The 25,617-nt window shown below is 33.2% G+C and overlaps 1 protein-coding gene and 1 pseudogene across 1 annotated transcript; both read left to right on the top strand.

Moving 5' to 3' along the window:
* Window positions 1–6,224: 6,224 nt before the first annotated feature.
* Window positions 6,225–23,372, top strand: LOC131055654 (pentatricopeptide repeat-containing protein At1g09900-like; annotated as a pseudogene).
* On the top strand, window positions 23,141–23,569 carry LOC131055670 (pentatricopeptide repeat-containing protein At5g61990, mitochondrial-like). Its single transcript, XM_057990111.1, has one exon. It carries the CDS (start codon window positions 23,141–23,143, stop codon window positions 23,567–23,569), a length of 429 nt encoding a protein of 142 aa, XP_057846094.1.
* Window positions 23,570–25,617: the final 2,048 nt, after the last annotated feature.

Genomic DNA, 25,617 nt, shown 5'->3' with positions numbered 1-25,617 from the left:
AATAAGTAGTTGTTTTCATAGTAGGAGGCATGACGCCCTTGTGAACAAACTTGAGTTAAGTCCAAGTTGTCTTTTGGCCATCTCCCATAGAGGCCAAAGTGTTGCATTGACTTTTTATCTTCAAAAGAAGACCCTTTGCCTCCTCGTTGTTACCCATAATATTCACTACTTGCTAGCTTCCGAATCTTCAAGGATTCTCATCATGTTGGAAAGTTGCAAGTCCAAAATATCTCTTAGATGACCAAACTACTTCTTGTTTTTCTTCCATTTTGTTCATACCCTATGGGGGAGTTGATAGGGAGAATTTTAATATGGATGGGTGTTGTAGATTGAGTTTTTACAATGATGTGGAGATTCCCTTTGGCTTGCCTTCTACATTCACTAGCTCTAGACCAAACTTGTTAAATGTAAAACATTTACCATTGAAAGATGGAGAATACGTAGATTGAGCAAGAGTGGGCTCCTAATGTAGCACCATTGATCACATACTTCTGAACCTTTGTTGACATTAATGAAAACACAAAATCATATTTACAAGAAGAACATTGTAAGAAAGAGGTTATATAGTAGACTAGATGGAGCACCTTTGATCAATAAATAATAACATGAGTAAAAGAATCTTCTAAGATGTTCAAATGGACCAAATTGGAGCACCCAAGTTTAGTTAGTGCAATATTTGATCTTATGAGTTACATGATATTACTAGAAGGTGGCATCATCATCAGTGATGTTAGAATGATATTTCCTCTAATGAATATTGTGTTTCTCTGAACTTATTTACATTTCTTTTGGCATTATATTTGTGTAGGAATTTTTTGGCTTCCTTTCACTACTACACTTTCTTGCACTCTATAGATTCTTAGGGCACTCTTACTTGGCTTCATAGGCCTCAAGATACTAATATTGCATATTGTAATTTCATTAAGCCCCTCAAGCCTCTCAATTATTCTTCAATTATCCAACATATTATTATAGTGTGCTCTTATGACCTTCCCTTACAAAGGCACTTATTTCTCCTTTTAAATTATCATCACCTTTACATAAAAATTCAGTCTAACATGAGGAACCTTTCAATATACTATTTTATTATCAGCTTCTTTGTAAGACTATGTACTTGAATGATGGAAAAACTTCTTTTTCCATTTGAGAACCTTTCTTCAACTTCTTAGAATGCAAAAAATATAACATCACAAATTGAAACACATTGATGTTATAAAAAAAGTATTTAAGTTGCATACTTAGTACATATGTTGTTGCTAGACTTTGTGCTAGATTCTTTAATACACTCAACAAAGTGTTGATTCTTCATTCTTGTGATTTTGATGTAGACATACAACCACTTGTAGAGCTCTATCTATAGTCTAAAAAATATTCTTCATACAAGCATGCACATGGGGTTACACTCATTATTTTGGGCTCTATATTCCTCTAGACATGTCATTATATGAAAAGTGCACCTCTAATCTATAGAACTAACTTGCCATGGACTTAAAATAACTTTTGATACCATCAAAATGTAGTCCCCTCAAATTTCAAAAGAAGTCATAGTGATGGAACAAAAATATTAGCCATAGTAGATATTTTCCAACTAATTGAGATCAAACACCTTAACGATCACTTGACCCTTCAACTAAATCCCTAAGATTAGTTGGATATTCAAGACAAGTATCCTTTTAACAAAAAAACTACCCACAAATATATGAAGAAATAGAATTAAGACACAAGGATAGTAAAGGAAATACATTTACTAAGATCAAACTCATCATGGTGTCAACTAAAATTCTTATCATATATAAGTTAAAAATATTACATCACAATCTTAGAAGCTTCCAACACCACACCCCTAAATTTTTACTCATTATTTCTCGCTTATAGTAAGGTTGTTACTACAATGACTCCCATCCTAACCCTTTATTTAAAATCAAGTTGTGAGGTACATGCAAACTACCATACAGGGCATGCAATCATCAAGTGTCTCATGCATTTTTTTAGGTGTCCTTCAGTCCTTCCTATGTGGCATGTATTGTCTCATGAATTTTGTTCTTTGCTAAAATAGATCCTCTCAACTCTTAACTTATAATAGCTATACTTTCCTCTAGGGAGCAATATTTACTCAAATTCCAACCAAAATAGTGCATGTGCTTCATCACTATAATGTTCAAATGCAACAAAAATTATTTTAGAAGAGATTTATTTACTTTCAAAAATTTCTAATTTATTTAAGAGTTATTTTATTTTACTCTAGAACTATTTGAGAATTATTTTATTTTGTTTACATTGTTTTGAAGAGCTACTTTTATTTACTTTGGTGTTATTTTATAATTGATTAATTTGTTTAATTAATTTGAGTTTCATGCAATTATTTGTTGTATGGCCCTTGTTTCGATGATATTCATAGTATTCATTTTCCCTCCACCATTTAGGTTTGACCTCAGGATCATTTGGCTTAGAGTTGTCAGGCAATGTGATCAGTTCGTTTGCCAATAGAGTTTTAAAAGTTAACTCATAAGATTCACCCAGAGGAGTAAAATCACGCTTAGGTTTTGAAACCCAGGGTTTCTCTTTAAACCACTCTTTTGATTTCTTAGCTGGGTTTTCTGTAGCGCTTTCAACTGCTTTGAGGGCTTGTGTCCCACTAGTTAGATTGAATACTATGGGTTTTGATTTTGTTTAGACATTATCAACTACTCTGTCATCACTAATACATTTGGCCTCAAATTCTGACGAATGTTTCCCACAGACAAGGCATATTATGATCAAATACGTAAGTCAAATTTGGGCACATTTTTTCTATTCAAGGAATTAAGCCATAAATAAGACCTACTAAAACTAAGAACAAACATAGTAAAATTTGCTAAATACTTTTTGCATGGAAAATTTAAGCCATAATATCTAGTCATCAGTAGGATGGAGATTAATGCCGAACTAATTAAGCCATAATATCTAGTCATCTAGTCATCAGTAGGATGGAGATTAATTGTTCCCGAATTGGATTCACTGCTTGCCCCCGCTCTCATCCCTTATGGGAAAGGGTGAACTAGTCAACTGTGTGTGCTCCGGTTGGTGCCCCCCATATAGGAAATGGTTACATAGGTACAAGGATCAAATGTAGACTAAAAAATGGTTACTCAAATTTTGTTTTCTCATTTTCCTTCAAAATTATTATCATGATTACATAGACTAAAAAATACTTTACCTCAAATGCATTGTAAATATCAACTTCATAAAATTTTAACAATTTTATATGTCCATTTTAAGAGATAACTTTCCGGTTATCAAAAATAATCTTTATATTTATACAACAAATCATTTCACACCAGTACAAAGATAATTCCCTCCTCTCCAAAACTTGGCACAAATAATTTCTATATCTTTAATTAAAATATTTGCTTCTTAAATGAAAATAGTTTCTGGTTTATGAACAAGAATAAGATGATTGAGGCATAAATATTTGTTTCTTAAATGAAAATAGTTTCTTTGTCTATAATGTATTTTGAAAATCTCACCATATTTATTGTATTGTTATACATCTTATACAACAAAAGAATATCAAATTATTATTTAAAGATTTCAAAATTTTCATATCATTACTATTATTTAATAAAAGTTTCAATTTTAATTAAAAAAAAAATCTCTTGTTTAAATGTGTCATTGTGTACCAAAAAATTGTTGAATAATAAAATTTGAATTTAACAAAAAAAGAAGAAGAAGAAATAAATGAATTTAATCATAAACTCTAACTCTAATCATAATCATAATACTAAGCCTGGTCCTAAATGCTAACCAAACCCCTAACCCTAATCCTAACCCTAATTATGATGTAAATCCTAACCCTAACCATAATCCTAAGCCTTGACTCTAAAACCTAACCCTAACCATAATTGTAAACCTAACCCTAAACCTAACACTACATTCAACCATGATGTAAAAGCTCACCATAATATTAATCCTAACCCTAAACCCTGACCATAACCATGTTGTAAACTGTAACCCTAACCATGATGTAAACCTTAACCCTAACCCTAATCGTAACCATAATTCTAATCCTAATAATTAATCGTAACACTAACCCTAATAATAATCCTAATTCTAACTATAATCATAATCCCAATCATAGCCCTAATAATCTTAATCATAGTATAACTCTAACCATGATGTAAACACAAAACCATAATCCTAACTTTAACCCTAAATATTGCGTAAATCATAATCATACCTATAATCCTAACGATAAACCTAAAGCCTAAACCTAATCATGATTCTAACCCTAATCCCAACCGTGATATAAATCATAACCCTAACCATAATCCTTACCATGACCAAAAACCCTAGCTCTAATCATAATCATAACCATTTAACACTAATCCTAACCCAAAATGCTAACCAAAACCATAATCCTACCCTAACCCTAATTATGATGTAAACCCTAACCCTAACCCTAATTCTAAGCCCTGGCTCTAAAACCTAACCCAAGCCATAATTGTAAACCTATCTCTAAATCTAACACTATATTTAACCATGATGTAAACCCTCACCATAATACTAATCATAACCTAACCCTAACCACAACCATGATGTAAACCTTAACCCTAACCATTATCCATAGCCATATCCCTAACCCTAACCCTAACCCTAACCTTCACCCTAACCATGGTGTAAACCCTAACCATGGTATAAACTCTAACCATAATCCTAACCCGAACCATTAATCCTAACACTAACCCTAAAAACAATCCTAATCGTAACTATAAACATAATCCCAATCATAACCCAAATAATCTTAATCGTAATAGAACCCTAACCATGATGTAAATCCTAACCCTAAGCATGATGTAAACTTGAACCATAATCCTAACCCTAAACCTAACCATTATGTAAATCCTAATCCTACCCATGTAGTCTTAACCATAACCTAATACCCTAAACCAAACCTTGATTCTAACCGTATTCCCAACCCTGATATAAACCATAACCCTAGCCATAATCCTTAACATTACCATAATCCTTAACTCTAATCATAATCATAACCCTTACCCTAATTCTAACCATAACCTAACCAAATCCTAACCGCTAACCTTAGAAATAATTTTTATTCCTAACCCTAACACTAACCCTAAAAATTAAACCTAACCATAACCCAAAACCTATCGCTAATGCTAACCCTAACCCTAAACCCAAATTATAATCCTAATGCTAACCTTAACACCTAACCAAAATTATGGCTAGGGATATAAATTTTATAATAATTATAAATATAATCGTATTATTATATATTAATAATACAATATTATAATCAAATATTAATGTATTTAATGTTTTCCATATTGAGGCACCTAATTTAATCAATTTTATATCTCTCGACACACACACACACACACACACATGTCATATATCACAAAATTGACTTCATTTTCTATGTAATGTTTTCTATTTTGTGGCCCTACATTTTCTAATCCTTTTACTCTCAAATTTAATTATCTTAGATAAAACTTAACTTGTATACCCATAAAATCATGTGTATTTCTTTTTTATTTTCATATTGAATAAAATCTACATATATCTATAATTGAAAAAACTTGAATTACATACATGCAACATGGAAGGAAATCACAATATAACCTTATATATATGTATTTTGAAAATCCCATCATATTTATTGTATTGTTATACATCTTATACAACAAAAGAATATCAAATTATTATTTAAAGATTTCAAAATTTTCATATTATTACTACTATTTAATAAAAGTTTCAATTTTAATTTAAAAAAAACATCTCTTGTTTAAATGTGTCATTGTGTACCAATAAAATGTTGAATAATAAAATTTGAATCTAACCAAAAAAAAAAAAAAAAAGAAATAAATGAGTATAAAAATTACTATATAAACATTCTATAGATGTCTTTATTGGCAGTTGAACTTGGGTCTCCACCATGAGAACCCAGTGTTTTAACCAGTTAAGCTCAACCCCTTGAACATAATTTATATGAATTTTAATTAAATATAAATTATTTATTTAAAATTTAGGTTTATAAATTTCAATAAATAAATTGTGACTTAGGGAAAATCCGTCATGTTCTAAAAAAATAAATAGAAAAGGATATCTGCTTTCGGGTTTAAAGAAATAGATATATACGTATTTGCTTTTGTTTTAGCTGTGGACAAGAAGAGAAGACGTTTTAGGGTTTTGTTCTGCTCTGCCCTGTTAACACTATGAAGACGGAGATGGAGATGATGCACAGCTTGAAATGGATACGATGCCCCCTCCTTAAACAGGTAACTTCACCTCATTCTCATTCTCCTCATTTTCCAAAACAATACTGCAAAACCTCCTCATCTCAACACACACACAAGCAGCACAAATTTAATGTTAAGCACTTCACTTAGTCCATTACTGCCCTCTGTAAATCGGGAAACACAAACAAGGCCTGGCAACTTTTGCATTCAGCCATTACTCAAGGGCGTCCTCTCAATGTCGTATGCTTCAACGCGCTTTTAGATGTCCTTGTAAAGTCTGGTGATCTCCGTAGAATCAAACCCCTTCTTGCTGAAATGAAAGAGATGGAAATACGTCCAGATATTATCACTTATAGCACCCTCATAAAGACTTTGTGTAAAGGGGATCAAATTAAGGAAGCGCATAAGCTCTTGCACAGAATGAGGCATGATCATTGTTTTCCTAATATTGTTACATATAGCACTCTGATAGATGGAAACTGCAAGATTGGTAGAATAAGTGAAACTCTTATTTTAGTAGCTGAAATGAGACAGGATGGCCTTTCTCCTGATAATTTTACATACAGTAGCCTAATATACGGTCTCTGTAGAGTAGGTAGGGAAGACGAAGCTCCCAGGTGACATACAACAGAGTCATTGATGGTCTGTGCAAGGCAGGGGATCTTTCTACAGTTCATTCATTCATGAATAAGATGCCTGATGAAGGCTTGACACCTAATGCAATCACTTATAACCACCTGATTGATGCCCATTGCAAAATTGGTGAAATAGATAAGGCCTTGAAGCATTTTTCAAACATGAAAGTGGTTGGTATTTCTCCAATTGTTGCAACCTATAATATATTGATTGTTTTTTTCTGCAAGGAAAACAAACTTGACATGGTTTTGTCAATGCTGAATGAGATGAGAAAAAAGGATTTGGTTCCAGGTGTTTTTACTTACGATAGCTTATTCCGCGCCTTCAAGCAAAGACATGATCTTGTAAAAACATTTTGGTTGGTGGATCAGATGAAGAAAGAAGGTTGTGCTCCAAGTGATGCAATTGTGAGGACACTTTACTGGCTGGTTGATGTTGGTGAAATGAAAAAATTAAGGGACTTTGTAAATGATGATTCTTTTATTGTTGCTAAAAAAAAATTGTAATTCTCGTGGCTTGGCAGAAATCGGTCTTTTTTTTCCAGCTAGTATGTGCTCATTTTAGGGCCACTCATGTCTAGAACCATACTTTTGTTCAAGGTTATGAATGTTATATGTTATGATGGTTTGGATTGAAGCATGATTAGATGTTTCCTTTTCATAATTGAAGATCAAATGTCTTTGTAATATGAGAATTTAATAATTATTTTCTTAAAATTATGAAAATTGTTAAACATTCTGTAGCTTATTTTGCAGCTACCATAACAAATTTTAGCTTATATAGATAGTTGTAAGAGTGTCATTTTCAGGTCATTGTTTTTCTAATGTTTTAAAATGAAACAGCTAGAGGGTGCTCTTATTGTTTCTCTTATAATGTCTTTGTTCAAATATCAAACATGATATTTTAGCAAAGAAATTGATTGGTGAATTTTAATACTTTTTGTATTATTACTATTCATATTATTTAATATTTAACTTTTTGTGTCGATCTCTTTGTTCTAGAGAACAAAATTTGAACACGTTTTTTTTCAACCAAGTCTTCATATTTTGACAAGTAATATTATCTTTGAGTTGTAATGTTTATGAGAAAAGATAAAGTTTTTGTATCAACAATTTGAATCACTCACCTTGATTCATCATCAAAAGAAGAAGAGAGGAGAGCACCTTGATTGATTTTTTTAGTAGATTGTAAATCTAGATTCTTAAAAGAAGAAGAGAGGAGAGCACAACACATAAATGAAACTTCCAAAAAAAAATTACAAAATTAATAATAAAACTAACATAAAAAAGAAAGAAGTGGATACAAATAGTTAAGTTAAAATATGAGTATTGAAACTACTAGAATCAAGTTACAATATATTAAAAATATTGAAGGAAAATATATTATAAGAATAATACATCATAAATATTATATATTATAGATATTATACAAATTATGTTATTTTTCTTAATATTTTTATTACAATTAAAATTATAATTACTAAAAATGATCAAAATTAATTTCATTTCTTAATAAAATAAAAGAGATGTAAATTGTCATATTCTCACAAATTCTATATTTTATTTTTGTGTTAAGCATCTAAAGATATAATTTGGACTCAACAAAAACTATAACGCTTGATATTTTTAAATCCTTATACAAATTCGATGAATTATGCTTGATATTTTATTTAAAGAAAATTAAATCCAAATGTTACAAAGAGAGTTTGCGACAACAACAACTAATAAACAAGGCCAATAAGGGGTGCTTGAAATTCCATTTAATAACACGCCTACCAGAACTAGAACTTCAAATAGGATATGTCATGTCCCTCCTCATGGAGTGTAGTGTCCCTCCTAGACTTACATTATGATTCATGGTTCAATAGACTTATCTGGACTTATGATGATGGTTATGAATTTATTCCTATGGAGTAGACATTTATGATGCTATATGGACATATGATATATTGACGACTTTTGATGATCTATGAGATGGGTGACATGTTATGATTACTTGATGGATGACTTTTCTTGATGGCTAATATGTATTCGATATTCTTATATGATTTCATGATATATAATGACGATACTAACCCTACTCCATGATGATGATTTTATGAGATGTGTTTGTATTGGGTGACTGTCTTCGTGAAAGGGACGATGCCTTATCACTCATTGAGAGCATATATATATATATATATATATATATATATATATATATGTTGTGTTGTTTATCGGTGGATGCAGGATTGCAGGTACCAAACATTGACTCGACCTGGTCTCATAGGTCTCAATGTGTCCTAATCCCAATGGCAGTTGTTGGAGATGACTTGGAACTTCCCCTCACCTACTCATGGTCTATTATGTTCACCTTGTTAGTCTTGTCAGGTATAAGTATTGACCAATCTTGAGTCAGTATCTCATTCTATCTTTGTGCGGTTGGTTATGTGTGTGTATGGTTTATCTTGGATTGGAATAATTATCCTATGGTTGGATAATGTTTATTTAATTCATTAGTTAATGATGAATAATAATTAACAAAGTTATAATTAATTAATTAATTAATAGAGATTTGATTTATTATTATTAAATTTATTAATATTTGATTTACTAATTAATTGTTTTACTTTGGATTTAATTGATTGATTATTTATTTAATTGATTTATTGGCTATTGTTTTATTTAATTACTTTTATCCTTTGGTTTATTGATGATTGATTAATTTTTATTTATTTTAGACATTGTTATAAAGCTGATTTTATTATTAATAATAATAAAGGTATAAGCCTATTTCTTTTCTTACACTCCTAAAATAATAACAATATCATTATTATTGCTTTTACTATCAGGGAAATGTAAAAAATAAAATAGATTTGTTTTTACCTACCCTCTTATTTGATTGGGTGAAATTAAAATTGTTGGTAGGAAATATATTAAATATTCTACCTTGAAATTATACAAGGTATGTAGCAAATATATATTTTTAATGAATTTATTTGATTGGTCAGGAGTTTTTGTTGAAGTTCTTTTTATTTGGCTTCCTGTAATTGTTTGGGGGTTATCTGTGGGGAACCATTTTGGATTTTGGATTCGTGTTTTTGATTTGGATTGAAGATTTTGGAGTGGTTTTGGATTCAACATTTCTTCCTCTTCGATTCGACTCTTTTGGATTGCGATTTGGAGGTCGGTGAATTTTTAATTTTTACATTCTTGTTTACAGTGAATGCTTCCTGTGAAAATGTGTTTGTCGTGTCTGTAACTCAAAGATTGTTTGGGGATTAGTTTATTTTGGTTTGATAAGGGAATGGTTAGATTTGTAGGGAAAGATTATTCTCTTTTGTGAATCGTTATTGTGAATCTTCTCTGTGAAATTCTTCTGAGTATGTTTTCTAGAAATGTTAAACCGTTAAAATGTAAAATGGATTCCGTGCTTTTGAATTTTATTGTTCCTGTATGCTTTAGGAGAGTTTCATGGTGGTTTTGAATATCTGTTTGTGTATTGTTCTCTTGTGAACTCCTGGTTGAGATAGGAGTTGTTTTCTTTGATTTGAATGTGTCGGTTGCATTGTAAGAGCTCCTGAAGCTCACAGTGAAGTGTCCATGTCATGTTCAAGCATTTGTAATCTTGTTGTTGGAGTATTGAAGATTTGGAATTGTTTTGGTTCAGTTTTTCTACCCTATGCAAAGATTAGGTGCTCTCCTTTGCTCTTTGAATCTAAAATGCAGTTTTAGCTAAAATGCTTACCCGTTGAATTGCAAACTCATTTATGTGAGTTGCATTTGATGCATAAACCTTGTGTACACCCCTTCTGATGCTTATCCAACCTCCTGGTCTTGCCCTTGGGGTTGTTTTTGCCTTTTGAGTTAATCTGGGTAGTTACTTTACCCTCATGATCCCTCAAACTTGTGATTTTGCATACTTTACCAAAAACACCACCAAACCAACCAAAATGCTACCATACTAACCAAAAACGCCACCCTACCTACCGGGAACGCTGTTATGCATAGCAGAAATGCCATTGTTCAGACCGAGAGAGCTGACAAACTGACCAGGAGAGCTAACCTACAAACTGAGAGAGCTAACCTATGGACCCATAACGTTGACCAATGGACCAAAAACGCTATGCAATGAACCATAAACGCTATGATATGTGCCATAATGCCACCCTGCAAACCAGGAACACCATTGTGCATACCAAGAGAGCTAAACTGCTCTAGAAGGCCAAAAAAGGTCAATTTTAGTGTTGTAAAGTCCTAGTATGGATGGTGTGAGTTCCTAGAGGCATGTCAAAAACTATGATAGGAACCTGTTGATTCTGTCATAAACATGACAAGAACCTGCAAAGATTAGAAATAAAAGGGACAAAGAGCCCCACAGTGGGCGCCAATTTATGTGTGGCTGAAAATCTTCCACCTGCAATAAGTAAAATGCTTCAAACACACCAATGAAGCATTGAATTAGATTGTTAGAAATCAAAATACAAGAAATGAGTTAAAACTTTCTAAAATCACCTCATTATCCTCTATCCCTAAGTATCTTTGGGTTCAAGTTGGCCCTCACTTGGGAGAGTAGCTTGATCGTCCAGATGCCAACCTAAGGAATGAGTTATGGAGATGCAACTAGAATCTAAATGGATGCAACTAAGATTCTAGAAAAATACTAAGATGAAGAGATGACGATGAAGGATGCATGATAGATGATTAGGATGCAAAGATGAGTTCTAAATTGAAAGCTAAGGATGTCATGTAATTTAATTTAGCTAATATGAGGATGCAAGACTTGTTAAAGAAATGAATTAAGCTAAAAGATGAACTAAAATGAGTCTAAATGCTATGAGATGGATGCTTGATGCTAATGCTTGGATGCTTGAAGATGAATTTGATGCTTGGTGATGACAAAGAGAGCTCCTTAACCTGCAATGTGACTATAATTTTGATGCACAAAAAGACTTGATCAATTGGGAGAGAAATGGGCTCTATTTATAGGGAAATTGGAGAAATGGATGGTTGAGATTGAATAATCTCAACAAGGGCTAGGATTGAAAGTTATCAATCCATGGGAGGAATTCAATCCAATCCCAAGTTGACAAATGTCACCTTGAGATGACTTGAGGGGATGCTAAGAAAGCATTAGATGCTAATTAAGCATTAGGGAAGGCTTCAATGGGTGACATCATTGGATAATGCTTTTATCCAAGGAGACATTCTATTACCCAAGAGGTAAACTCTTGTGCAACATAGAAAATGGTCAAAGGGACAACCATGATGGCTAAGGGGTGTGGGCTCACAAGAGGCATTAAATGCCTTGGGAAGCCTTTTGTAAGGTTACTTGACCAAAGAGGGAAAGCTCTAGTGGTTTTGTCATAGCCTTACAAACTTGAAATACTCAACAAGTTAACTTGTTGAAAAAGGTAGAGTCTTCCACACATTGGGAAGACTTTCCCCATTTTTTGGGAAATGACTTCCCTAAATTTAGGGATGTGACAAGCTTAAGGGATACAAAATGATTAGGAAGGGATTAGAAGACTTCTAGATGGGGATTTAGAAGAATAATGGAAAATGTAGAATTTTGCAAGTGGGTGAGGGAAAATAGGAATTTTAGTTAAAAAAAAAAGATTTAATTTAGCCAAAAGGGGTGCAACTTGCATTTGTAGGATTTTGCAAGTGGGGTTACTATTCACAAATAAATATGGATTTATTTATTTGTAAAGGGAATTTTTAATTAAATGTGAATCTAATCAAAAGGGGAAAATGGATTTTAATTAAATAAATAAAATTTATTAAATTGAATGGCTAAGGGTACTTAGTTCAATTAATAGGCTAGGCTAGAAGAATAGGGTTGAATCAAATGTTTAATTTGATTAATGGGATAATTAGAGGAATAGGGATATTAGTTAAACCTTAATTCAATTAATTGGAGGAATTAGAAATGAATAAGATTTACTTAATTGATTGTGCAACTTTTAGGTGTCTACAGTTACTACAATGACTCCCATCCTAACCCTTTCTTTAAAATCAAGTTGTGAGGTACATGCAAACTACCATATAGGGCATGCAATCAACGAGTGTCTCATGCATTTTTCTAGGTGTCCTTCACTCCTTCCTATGTGACATGTATTGTCTCATGAATTTTCTTCTTTGCTAAAATAGATCCTCTCAACTCTTAACTCATAATAGCTATACTTTCCTCTAGGGACCAATATTTACTCAAATTCCAACCAAGATAGTGCGTGTGCTTCATCACTATAATGTTCAAATGCAACAAAAACTATTGTAGAAGAGATTTATTTACTTTCAAAAATTTCTAATTTATTTAAGAGTTATTTTATTTTACTTTAGAATTATTTTATTTTGTTTACATTATTTCGAAGAGCTACTTTTTATTTACTTTAGAGTTATTTTATAATTGATTAATTTGTTTAATTAATTTAATTTACTTTTTTTTTTTGATAAAAGTGGGCATGCCACTAAACTATATTTTATTAATATTAAAAATCTTTTTTGTTTACAACGGGTTCAAAGGGCATACCGATAGGAAAGAACCCGCAAGAAAACCTCTAGTTGTGGCCCAAAAATGCAAAAAATTAAATACCCGATTGTCCCAATTATATAATCAGATTGTAACTACCCTCCCATTACATGGCTTTAAAGATATAGATATAAATGTCGAGACGTCCACCAAAGAATGAGAGAGAACCACACAACCTCTATAGGACATGCAACCATCAAATATGATCTGTAGAAGTAGACTCATAGCAAATGACCATGCCGCATCAAAGCCTCTCAAGCTCGCAAAAAAATCGAACATATCAACAGTTAAAAACCTGCATCAAAAAGATATTAACCAATAGATACCTGCATAGAGTAATTAAGTCAGAAACCAAGAACTTGAGCTCTCAACAGGATTCTCCCTGTCCATGCTCGAAGGAGGGTCAATTTGCAAGGGGAATTCCAGCTGTGGAGGTGCTGAAGCTAGAAAGCCAAAAGAGAGCAGCGAATGTAAACCCATAAGCACAACCAATGCCTTATCTACAAACTAAGAAGGAACCTAGTCAAGTAAAATTTCAAATGATTTCAAAGTATCCCCCAATCTATCACATATTAAACTCATTCTCAATTCAAACAATAATTCCCCACACCTCCCATTGTCCAAAAGATCACAACGAGGAAGAAAGCCCCCATAATAAAAAGAGCCCAGCTCAAAATGATAACTATCGAGTGCAGTCCTAACAAGCTCCCAAGAGAAAATTGAGGGGGGAATGAGCACAGAAAACAAGAGTTGGAGTAAACCCTCATCAAGCAAAATGTCATGATAAACAATAAGAAATCGAGACAAAATCTCAGAGCAAGAAAAATTAGAACTAGATTGCAACCAGAGACTTCCCACCAACCTATGTACCTCAAAATCCACCTGAGGAGAAAACGAGCGAAACACTTTTCCAAGCATCTCAAAACTATTTCCCGAAACCTCATTGGATGCCTCAAGCTGGCATTCAACAATAAACCTGTATCTTGAAAGAGCAAAGGCACTCGACATATGAATATCCCAGAAAGAACAAGACCAAGTCTACTGCAGGATTCAAAAATGCTATCGGATTTTAAAGACAACAATCACCAGAAACATGAGAAAGAAGAACCACACCATTTCATGATTACAAGTGAAGGAAATTAAGAAGGATTAAAACTCATGAGAGATATAATCATAAATGAAATAATAATATCCAAAAACTTCTCACGGTGGTGGCGACAGAAAAAGCAGTACTTAATATCCCATCCAATGCAACTTAATGAAATGCTTACCCAAACATGATCACAACACAAAAACCATGCCCGATTGCTACAAATGATCAGTCCCTTCGTACAACATGAAACAATCAAAGCACATAAAGCACTCATGCAAAATCAAAATGAAAAGACCATACCCAAATATGAATGCTGACAGGGTGCCACCCTAAAACCATAAAAGGTACCCACCCTTGTTGCCTATGCTAGATCATAACTATACTTTGTAGCTAAAAAGAATTTCTCACCTACAAAGCATACTTGCCACCTGTACATATCCAACAAACATGACTGCCTCCCAAGGAAGACGGGTAGGAAAAATTTCAAAATGACCATATAAAAGGAGGAACCCCAAGACTTGTTGCAGATATTTCATAACCGAAGCAGGAATCTCTTCCATGCTTACATTACGCAAATTGGCATTACTGTCTATAGCTAAATTTGCCAAGAAATCCACAATTCTATTTATTTCTCTGAAACAATGAGAAATCAAGAAGGAATAAAAAAATCCAACTTTTGTAAAATTAAATCCAAAACATATTGTAATTGCCAACAATTAGATTTTTTCTTCATAACACATTGTATGATCACCATCGAATCCCCTTCAATTACATGATCCTTAATTCCTAGGGATATAGCCATATCCAAGCCTAGAGACAAGGCATTAAACTCTGCAAAATTATTAGTCTTATGCCCAATGGCATGACACCTAGCTTGGACAAAGTTGGCCTGATGATAAAAAATCACCATACCTACCCCTGCCAAGCCAGGATTCCTGTGATAGGCACCATCAAAATTCAGTTTAAAATGCCCATGAGGAGGGGGCTTCCAGATAGCCGAATTTCTCTTGGTTAAAGCAACATTCTTTTTCAAAATTGACCCATGAGAAGGCAAGGTAGATAACAACTTCCAAACCCTAGACACCCTACTATCCCAGTGCAAGAAAGAGGTAAGATTTTCTAAGTTCTTGTAGATATGAGACAAGACAACTTCCAAAATGGAAGATTCAATTTTCAATAAGATCTCTTCAAGAGAAGAGCTTGTTTTTTTAAAGATCTTGTTATTTCGTTCTAACCAAATATTCCAAATTAAAATAGATGGAGAAACAATCCAAAGACAAGCATAGAAAGATGAGGCAAACAGAAATGGCCAGGATCTAAAGTGAGATATAAGATCTTTCCCTATAACAAAATTCAAATTCAATTTATCAAATAGCCACTGCCAACATTGATATACAAAATCACAATGAAGGAAAAGATGGGAGGAGGATTCCAAATTTTTATTGCATAACACACAAGGAAAAACAATAGTGATACCAAGTATATCCAAGCGCATGCCTGTAAGAACCCTGTCCTGAACTGCTAACCAAGCAAAAGCCCCAGCTTTTGGCAGATAGGCCGAATGCCAAAAAAGTTTATGTGGTCAAGAAGATGAGTCTTTAACAGACATAAGAGAATTATATCCATCTTTGACCGTATATTTACCCGAGATGTTCTTTGTCCAAACAAGTTCATCTTCAGAATCAGATAGGATAATCATTCTTTCTCCCAAAACCTTTGCAAAATGCATTTTGAGATCTTGATCAACATCCAAAAACTCAATGGACTTCCACTTAGCCATCTTAAGATTTCCACTATAAACTATCTCGAAGTAATCTGCCACAAAGACCCCCCAAAGGGAAGAAATGATAGATATCAGAGGGGACCAGTCCCTTATATTTAGTAATGGAGTGTGACCATTCCACACCTCATCCCAAAATCTAACCTTCTTCCCATTATGAACAATCCAAGAGAGATGTGGCAAGATAACATTCCTACATTTGCATATAAAGTTCCACATTACTGAACCTGAAGGTAAATTTGAAATTTGAAAAATATACTCTCTAGGACCATTATTTAAGTACTTTGCAAACATAATTTGTGCCCAAAAAGAATCAGAATGCTCATACAACTTCTAGACCAACTTAGTTCCAAGGGCCAAATTCTGATTTTCCAAGTTCCTAATACCTGTACCCCCAAGATCCTTAGGCAAACAGACTCTATCCTAGGCTACTAGGGGGAGTTTTTTCCTTCCATCTTTATTACTACTCTAGAGAAAGGACCTAAGAGTGTCCTGCAAGCTCACAATCACAAATTTAGGGGATTTGAGCATTGCCATAAGGTAAATGGGAACTACATTCAACACAAATTTAATAAGAACAATTTTCCCAGCAAGGCTTAACCATTTATGGTTCCAAGAGAAGATTCTCTTTGAAATAACAGAAATAAGCTTATCCCAAAAGGTTAGTTTGTCTTGTTTAATAAAGAAAGGTATACCAAGATACATACATTGGAGGTTACTAGGTTCAAAACCCCAAAAGGAATACAATCTATGCTGAACTAACTGTGATGTATTAAGGAAGAATATTTTTGACTTCTCAATATTCCTTTTTTGACCTGAAAAAGCATCATACTTTTGAATAATTCCATTTAAAGTATTTGCCTCCCTCAAAGAAGCCCGACCAAATAACGGAGTATCATCTGCAAATAAACAATGTGAGATAGAAACTGGAACCCTCGAGATCCCAATCCCCTTCCAAAGCCCTTTCAATTTCGCAGCCTTAATAGGCCAACTAAAGGACTCAACTAAAAGTATAAACAGAAAAGGGGACAGAGGATCCCCCTGCCTCAATCCTCTAGAAGAAGAGAAAAGACCACAAGGAGAACCATTGATTAAAACTGAGAATCTTGCAGAAGAGATGCAAGTGTTGATCCATTTGACCCAAGCCTTAAAGAACCCTAACTTCACAAGAACAAGACCTAAAGCCCCCCATTCAACCCTATCATAAGCCTTCATCATGTCCAATTTAAGTATCATGGCCGGGAACTTCTGCATGGAGATAAAATGCAGCACTTCATGAGCCACAATAGCTCCCTCCGCTGTTTCCCTACATGGCACAATGCCACCTTGCTCGAAAGAGATAATTTTGGGAAGGATTTTTACCAAATGAAGGAAAATTGCCTTAGTAAAAATTTTATACAAAGTGTTGCATAAAGCAATAGGACGAAAATCAACAAAGGTCTTAGTAACCTCTTTTTTAGGGATAATGGCAATCAATGCAGTATTAAGTTATTTTAAAATTGACATATTTATCCTAGCCACTTCAAGAGCCAAAAGGACATCTTTGCCCACAAAGTCCCAACACTTCTAAAAGAATAAAGGGGTAAACCCATCCAGCCCCGAGGCCTTGTCGGGATTCATATGGAAAACCGCACATTTGACTTCTTCTAGTGAAAAAGGAGACATCAACATCCTATTATCCTCAAGGGACACTAAGGAGGGAATTTCAGAAATAAAATCATTCGAACAATAACCACCCTCCAAGGTCAATAATAATTTAAAAAAGTTAAGTGCCTCTAAAGCAATGTCCTCTTATTTAGTAAGCAACTTCCCATTGGGATCCTCTATACAGGATATCCTATTTCTGCTTTTTTTTAACTTGGTGGAAGAGTGAAATAACTTTGTATTTCTATCCCCATCTGAGAGCCATACCTCTCTAGATTTTTTCCTCCAATATGTTTCTTCCCTAGCTAAAACTTCCTTAAGTTCTGATTTTAAAGATTTTAATTCATCAAATACATGTGGAACCATACCATGGTCAAGTACATGCCTATTTAGACATTCAATCATATCTTGAATTCTCTGTTTCTCATGAAAAATATTTTTGAAATGCGAAGAATTCCACTCTCTAATGTTCAACTTCAAGAAGCTGAGCTTCTTGACAATCTGAAACATTCGAGACCATGGACAGAAAGGAGCAGAGTCCCACCATTTCCTAAGGAGGAGTAAGAAGGAAGAATCCCTCAACCACATGGGTTCAAATTTAAAATAAGACTTAAAAGAAGCTTTAACCTCCGAAATAGATAATGAAAACAAAAAATGGTCATAGCCTGACAGAGGTAGAATAGAGGAAAAAAACTCAAAATCTGACTCTAACCAAATTTCTGAAAGCAAGAAATGATCTATCCTTTCTGCTATTTGAGAAAAATCCCTTCTCATATTAGTCCAAGTAAAAACCCCGTTTTGAGATTTACAATAAAAAAGACCCATATCAAAGATAAAATTCCCAAAATCTTCCATAGTTCTTTTATTCGGTAAAATTCCTCCACTTTTCTCTCTTGAGTCTATGCTTGCATTAAAATCTCCCCCCAAAATGACTAGGGACCCCTAATCCATAATCCATAATCCTAACCATATAACCCTAAATCCTAAACCTAACCATGATTCTAGAAACCTAATCCCAACCATGATATAAACCATAACCATAACCATAACCATAAACCCTATCTCTAATCATAATCATATCCATAATACTAATTCTAACACTAAATTCTAACCAATACCCTAACCCTAACCCTAACTCTAATTATGATGTAAATCCTAACCCTAATCATAATCCTAAGCCTTGACTCTAGAACCTAACCCTAAACCTCACACTAGATTCAACCATGATGTAAACCCTCACCATAATACTAATCCTAATCCTAAACCCTAATCATAACTATGATGTAAAGCTTAACCCTAACCACTATCCATGGCCATAAACTAACCCTAACCATGATGTTAACCCTAAGCATAATCTTAACCCTAACCATTAATCTTAACACTACCCATAATAATAATCTTAATCCAAACTATAACCATCATCCCAATCATAACCCTAATAATCTTAATCATAATATAACCCTAACCATGACGTAAACCCAAACCATAATCCTAACCATAACCCTAAACCCTAAACCCTAAACCTAACCATGATTCTAACCCTAATCCCAACCATGATATTAAACATAACTATAATCCTTACCATAACCATAAACCCTAACTCTAATCATAATCATAATACTAAGCCCGACCCTACATGCTAGCCAAAACCTTAAACCTAACCCCAACCCTAATTATGATGTAAATCCTAACCCTAATCATAATCCTAATCCCTGACTCTAAAACCTAACCCTAACCATAATTGTAAACCTAACCCTAAACCTAACACTACATTCAACCATGATGTAAACCCTCACCATAATACTAATCCTAACCCTAAACCCTGACCATAACCATGTTGTAAACCGTAACCCTAACCATCATGTAAACCTTAACCCTAACCATAATCCAAAGCCATAACCCTAATCCTAACTATAATCCTAACCTTAATCATCAATCTTAACACTAACCCTAATAATAATTCTAATTCTAACTATAACCATAATCCCAATCATAGCCCTAACAATCTTAATCATAATATAACCCTCACCATGATGTAAACACGAAACCATAATCCTAACTTTAACCCTAAATATTATGTAAATCATAATCATACCTATAATCCTAACCATAAACCTAAACCCTAAACCTAATCATAATTTAACCCTAATCCCAACCATGATATAAATCATAACCCTAACCATAATCCTTACCATGACCAAAAACCCTAACTCTAATCATAACCATAACCATTTAACACTAATCCTAACCCTAAATGCTAACCAAAACTATAACCCTACCCTAACCCTAATTATGATGTAAACCCTAACGCTAACCACAATTCTAAGCCCTGGCTCTAAAACCTAACCCAAACCATAATTATAAAGCTAACTCTAAATCTAACACTACATTTAAACATGATGTAAACCCTCACCATAATACTAATCCTAACCCTAAACCCTAACCACAACCATGATGTAAATCTTAACCCTAACCATTATCCATAGCCATAACCCTAACCCTAACCCTAACCCTAACCCTAACCTTAAGCATGGTGTAAACCCTAACCGTAATCTTAACTCAAACCATTAATCCTAACACTAACCCTAAAAATAATCCTAATCGTAACTATAACCATAATCCCACTCATAACCCAAATAATCTTAATTGTAATATAACCCTAACCATGATGTAAATCCTAATCCTAAGCATGATGTAAACTTGAACCATAATCCTAACCGTAACCCAAACCATTATGTAAATCCTAATCCTACCCATGTAGTCTTAACCATAACTTGAAACCCTAAACCTAACCTCGATTCTAACTGTAATCCCAACCATGATATAAACCATAGCCCTAGCCATAATCCTTAACATTACCATAAACCTTAACTCTAATCATAATCATAACTCTTACCCTAATTCTAACCCTAGCCTAACCAAATCCTAACCGCTAACCATAGAAATAATCCTTATTCCTAACCATACCATAACCCTAACACTAACCCTAAAAATTAAACCTAACTATAACCCAAAACCTATCGCTAATGCTAACCCTAACCCTAAACCCAAATTATAATCCTAATGCTAACCCTAAAACCTAACCAAAATTATGGTTAGGAATATAAATTTTATAATAATTCTAAATATAATAGTATTATTATATATTAATATAACTATTTAGTAATACAATATTATAATCAGATATTAATGTATTAAATGTTTTCCATGTTGAGGCACCTAATTTAATCCATTTTATATCTCTTGACACACAGACAAACACTCACACACACACACACACACACACACACACACACACACACACACACACACACATGTCGAGAGATATATATCACAAAATTGACTTCATTCTTTCTGTAATGTTTTCTATTTTGTAGCCCTACATTTTCTTATCCTTTTACTCTCAAATTTCACTATCTTAGATAAAACTTAACTTGTATAGTGATAAAATCATGTGTTATTTCTTTTTGATTTTCATATTGAATAAAATCTACATATATCTATAATTAAAAAAACTTGAATTACATACATGCAACATGGAAGGAAATCACAATATAACCTTATAGGTATATAGTGTATTTTGAAAATGCCATCATATTTATTGTATTGTTATACATCTTATACAACAAAAGAATATCAAATTATTATTTAAAGATTTCAAAATTTTCATATTATTACTACTATTTAATAAAAGTTCCAATTTTAATTAAAAAAAAACATCTCTTGTTTAAATGTGTCATTGTATACCAAAAAAATGTTGAATAGCACAATTTGAATTTACAGAAAAAAAAAAAAAAAAGAAATAAATGAATTTAAAAATTACTATATAAATATATAAATAATTTATATGAATTTTAAGTAAATATAAATTATTTATTTAAAATTTAGTTTTATAAATTTCAATAAATAAATTGTGACTTGGGGAAAATCCGTCATGTTCTAAAAAAATAAATAATAAATTGTGACTTAGGATATCTGCTTTCGGGTTTAAAGAAATAGATATAGGGGAAAGGACCCAGTAGTTGAGCATGTTTCAATTGTTGTGAGGGTTGTTGATACCTTTTGTTCCAAAAATTGAACAAATAAAACCTATTGTTTGAAACAAAAAATATCAATTTTTGTTAGGAAATGTACCAATAGTTGTTAAGAAATGTACTAATATTGTAAAAAGTAACCAACCAGGTGATGCCACATCGGCTGCACAACTATTGGGGTCTCTTTTGCACGTCTATTGGTCTCACTTTTTTTTGGGGCTGTTTTGGACACCTTGGCAAAAAGCATGCTGATGTGGCATCATATTTGATGATGTAGCCCTGAAACCTTAGTTATAAGCAGGGGACTTGCCAAGTAAGCTGCTGTAAAAAAATCGGAGTGATTCGAAATTTCCAAATAGGATTTTGAGAAGCGTGAAGTTAGGGTGCACGACTACTGGATCCTTTCCCCTATACGTATTTGCTTTTATTTTAGCTGTGGACAAGAAGAGAAGACATTTTAGGGTTTTGTTCTGCTCTGCCCTGTTAACCCTATGAAGACGGAGATGGAGATGACGCACAGCTTGAAATGGATACGATGCCCCCTCTTTAAACAGGTAACTTCACCTCATTCTCATTCTCCTCATTTTCCAAAACAGTACTGCAAAAACTCCTCATCTCAACACACACACAAGCAGGACAGATTTAATGTTAAGTACTTCACTCAGTCCATTACTGCCCTCTGTAAATCGGGAAACACAAACAAGGCCTAGGAACTTTTGCATTCATCCATTACTCAAGGGCGTCCTCTCGATGTCCTTTCCTTCAACGCGCTTTTAGATGGCCTTGTAAAGTCTGGTTGTCTCCGTAGAATCAAACCCCTTCTTGCTGAAATGAAAGAGATGGAAATACATCCATATGTTATCACTTATAGCATCCTCATAAAGACTTTGTGTAAAGGGGATCAAATTGAGGAAGCGCATAAGCTCTTGCACAGAATGAGGCATTTTCATTTTTTTCCTAATATTGTTACATATAGCACTCTGATAGATGGAAACTGCAAGATTGGTAGAATAAGTGAAACTCTTATTTTAGTAGCTGAAATGAGACAGGATGGCCTTTCTCCTGATAATTTTACATACAGTAGCCTAATATACGGTCTCTGTAGAGTAGGTAGGGAAGACGAAGCTCCCAGGTGACATACAACAGAGTCATTGATGGTCTGTGCAAGGCAGGGGATCTTTCTACAGTTCATTCATTCATGAATAAGATGCCTGATGAAGGCTTGACACCTAATGCAATCACTTATAACCACCTGATTGATGCCCATTGCAAAATTGGTGAAATAGATAAGGCCTTGAAGCATTTTTCAAACATGAAAGTGGCTGGTATTTCTCCAAATGTTGTAACCTATAGTAAATTGATTGATTTTTTCTTCAAGAAAAACAAACTTGACATGGCTTTGTCAATGCTGAATGAGATGAGAACAAAGGATTTGGTTCTAGATGTTTTTACTTACGACAGCTTATTCCGCAGCTTCAAGCAAAGACATGATCTTGTAAAAACATTTTGGTTGATGGATCAGATGAAGAAAGAAGGCTGTGCTCCAAGTGATGCAATTGTCAGGACACTTAACTGGCTGGTTGATGTTGGTGAAATGAAAAAATTAAGTGACTTTGTAAATGAAAAAATTAAGTGACTTTGTAAATGATGATTCTTTTATTATTTCTAAAGGAGCGTAACTCGCATGCCGTGGTAAGTCCATCATTTTCAGGTTATTGTATCTCTAATATTTTAAAATGAAGCATATAGAGGGTGCTCTGATAATTAAAAAATTGGTTGTGAGTTGCAGCAACCCAGAGTTTTGAACTTCTGTTTCAAGAGATGACTTCTGCTTCAAAGTTTTTTTCTATGCGGACTTCTTTAACATGAGTTATCAAAACTAAAAGGACTCCTAATGAGCATATCTAACTTTAGGGAATCAAACATGATAGAGAGCAGATCATCACTGTCCAAAGTTTGTATATCTTGGTATGAATGTATTGTCTTTGTGTGTTTTATTCATAAAGTTTGTATATGTTGATGGATCTTAGTGATATTGTATTCTTATCTGAAAATTTTGGGCCAGTAGCTAAGTGCGACCATTCTTATTATTTAATATTCAATTTTTGTGTCATCATTTTTGTTTGAGAGAAAACAAAACTGAAACTCTTTTTTTTTTTTTTTTCAATTAAGTATTCTAGTTTTGAAGTGTCTATATTTTGACAAGTAATATTATCTTTGAGTTGTAGTGTTTATGAAAAAAAATATTTCTTGTATCAATATTTTGAATTACGCTCTTTGATTCATTATCAAAAAGAGATTTTTCTAGTAGATTTTAAATCTAGATTCTTAAAAGAAGAATAGAGGAGAGCATAGCACATACAAATGAAATTGTCACATTCTCACACACTATTTTACTTGTGTTAATTGTCTAATGATGTAATTTGGATTAAAATAAAGACTCTTAACACACGAAATATTTGAATCATTGTAAAGATTCAACGAATTATGTTATAGACTTAATATTGTTTTTGGTAAAAAATTAATTTTATTTAAAGAAAATTAAATCCAAATTTTACAAAGGGATTTCTAGAGAGCATCAACTATTAGAATGTACCCAAAATGTAATGTCCCCAATTTTTAAGGTGACATTTAGTTAAATTGATTCTTATTAAATTATCAAAATATAAATAAAATATTCATTGATGACTTAATAATAATTAACTTAATTAAATAATAAAATAATATATTGTCACTTTATTAAATAAAGTTTCCATTTTTCAAGTCAGCCTTATCTTTTATAAAGTTCTTGGAGGTCTTTATAAGAGGCTTGCTAGGATTTGCAATGGATGCTTTTGGATTTGATAAATGCTTTATGCTTCTCGGGGATGAAAACCTTTAACGGTTTAATAGAAGGGCTAGACATATATCTAGTTCTTCCAAAGGGTGGATTCACTACGAAATCTATATCAGTACCAAATTTGTGAAGTTTCCACTGGAGACAAATTTGCAGATAAGTCTATTATAAGATTTAATAATAATATTGAATTAGGTTTTATGAGGAGTTTATATTCTAAGTTGGGCATGCATGTATGGCAGTTGAATTCTATTCTATTTGGCTGATATATTTTATGAAGGCTAATAATCTCTTTGATTATTAAAGAGCTTATTCTATTTGGGCCAAGTATTCATTCTTCAGAACTCTGTTATATATTGTCGTGTGATGTTGAAGGCTATTATCCTTTTTAATTAATAAAAGAGGCTTTATCTATGCATTTATCACCATCGTGAAGCCATAATGACTCGTATTATTGTTATGTAGTATTTGCCAGAGATAATGAGTCAATTCACTAAGGGCACCTAAAGGTTCGATATTAAAGATTAATATTATCGGGCTTACAATAAAGACTGGTGATAAATAATATTCAAGTCCCGGCCTTGTCTATTATTACGAGAATTCTTGTGTGGTCTAACAGAGCAGAGAACTTAATAAACATGGAGTTCTAAGGTTGCAGTTATATAAATTTCCACTCAAATATTTCATCGCAACATCATTGTAGTGTCGTGGATAAAAGTTTCAAGAGCTTTTGTTATAGTTTAGTGGTTGAGCATGAGCACTCAGACAGGGATTGCAAAAGTCTGGTAGAAATCGATTAGGAATTTTACAGTGGTATCAGAGTTAAAACCCCGCAGTCTGTGGGATGC

This window comes from Cryptomeria japonica, chromosome 2 (genome assembly GCF_030272615.1).
Source record: "Cryptomeria japonica chromosome 2, Sugi_1.0, whole genome shotgun sequence".
Classification (NCBI taxonomy): Eukaryota; Viridiplantae; Streptophyta; class Pinopsida; order Cupressales; family Cupressaceae; genus Cryptomeria; species Cryptomeria japonica.
This window is presented reverse-complemented; position numbering and strand designations above follow the sequence as displayed.

Excerpts from the sequence above, each read along its gene's own strand:
- LOC131055670 (XM_057990111.1), top strand. The coding sequence starts at position 23,141 with ATGCCTGATGAAGGCTTGACACCTAATGCAATCACTTATAACCACCTG.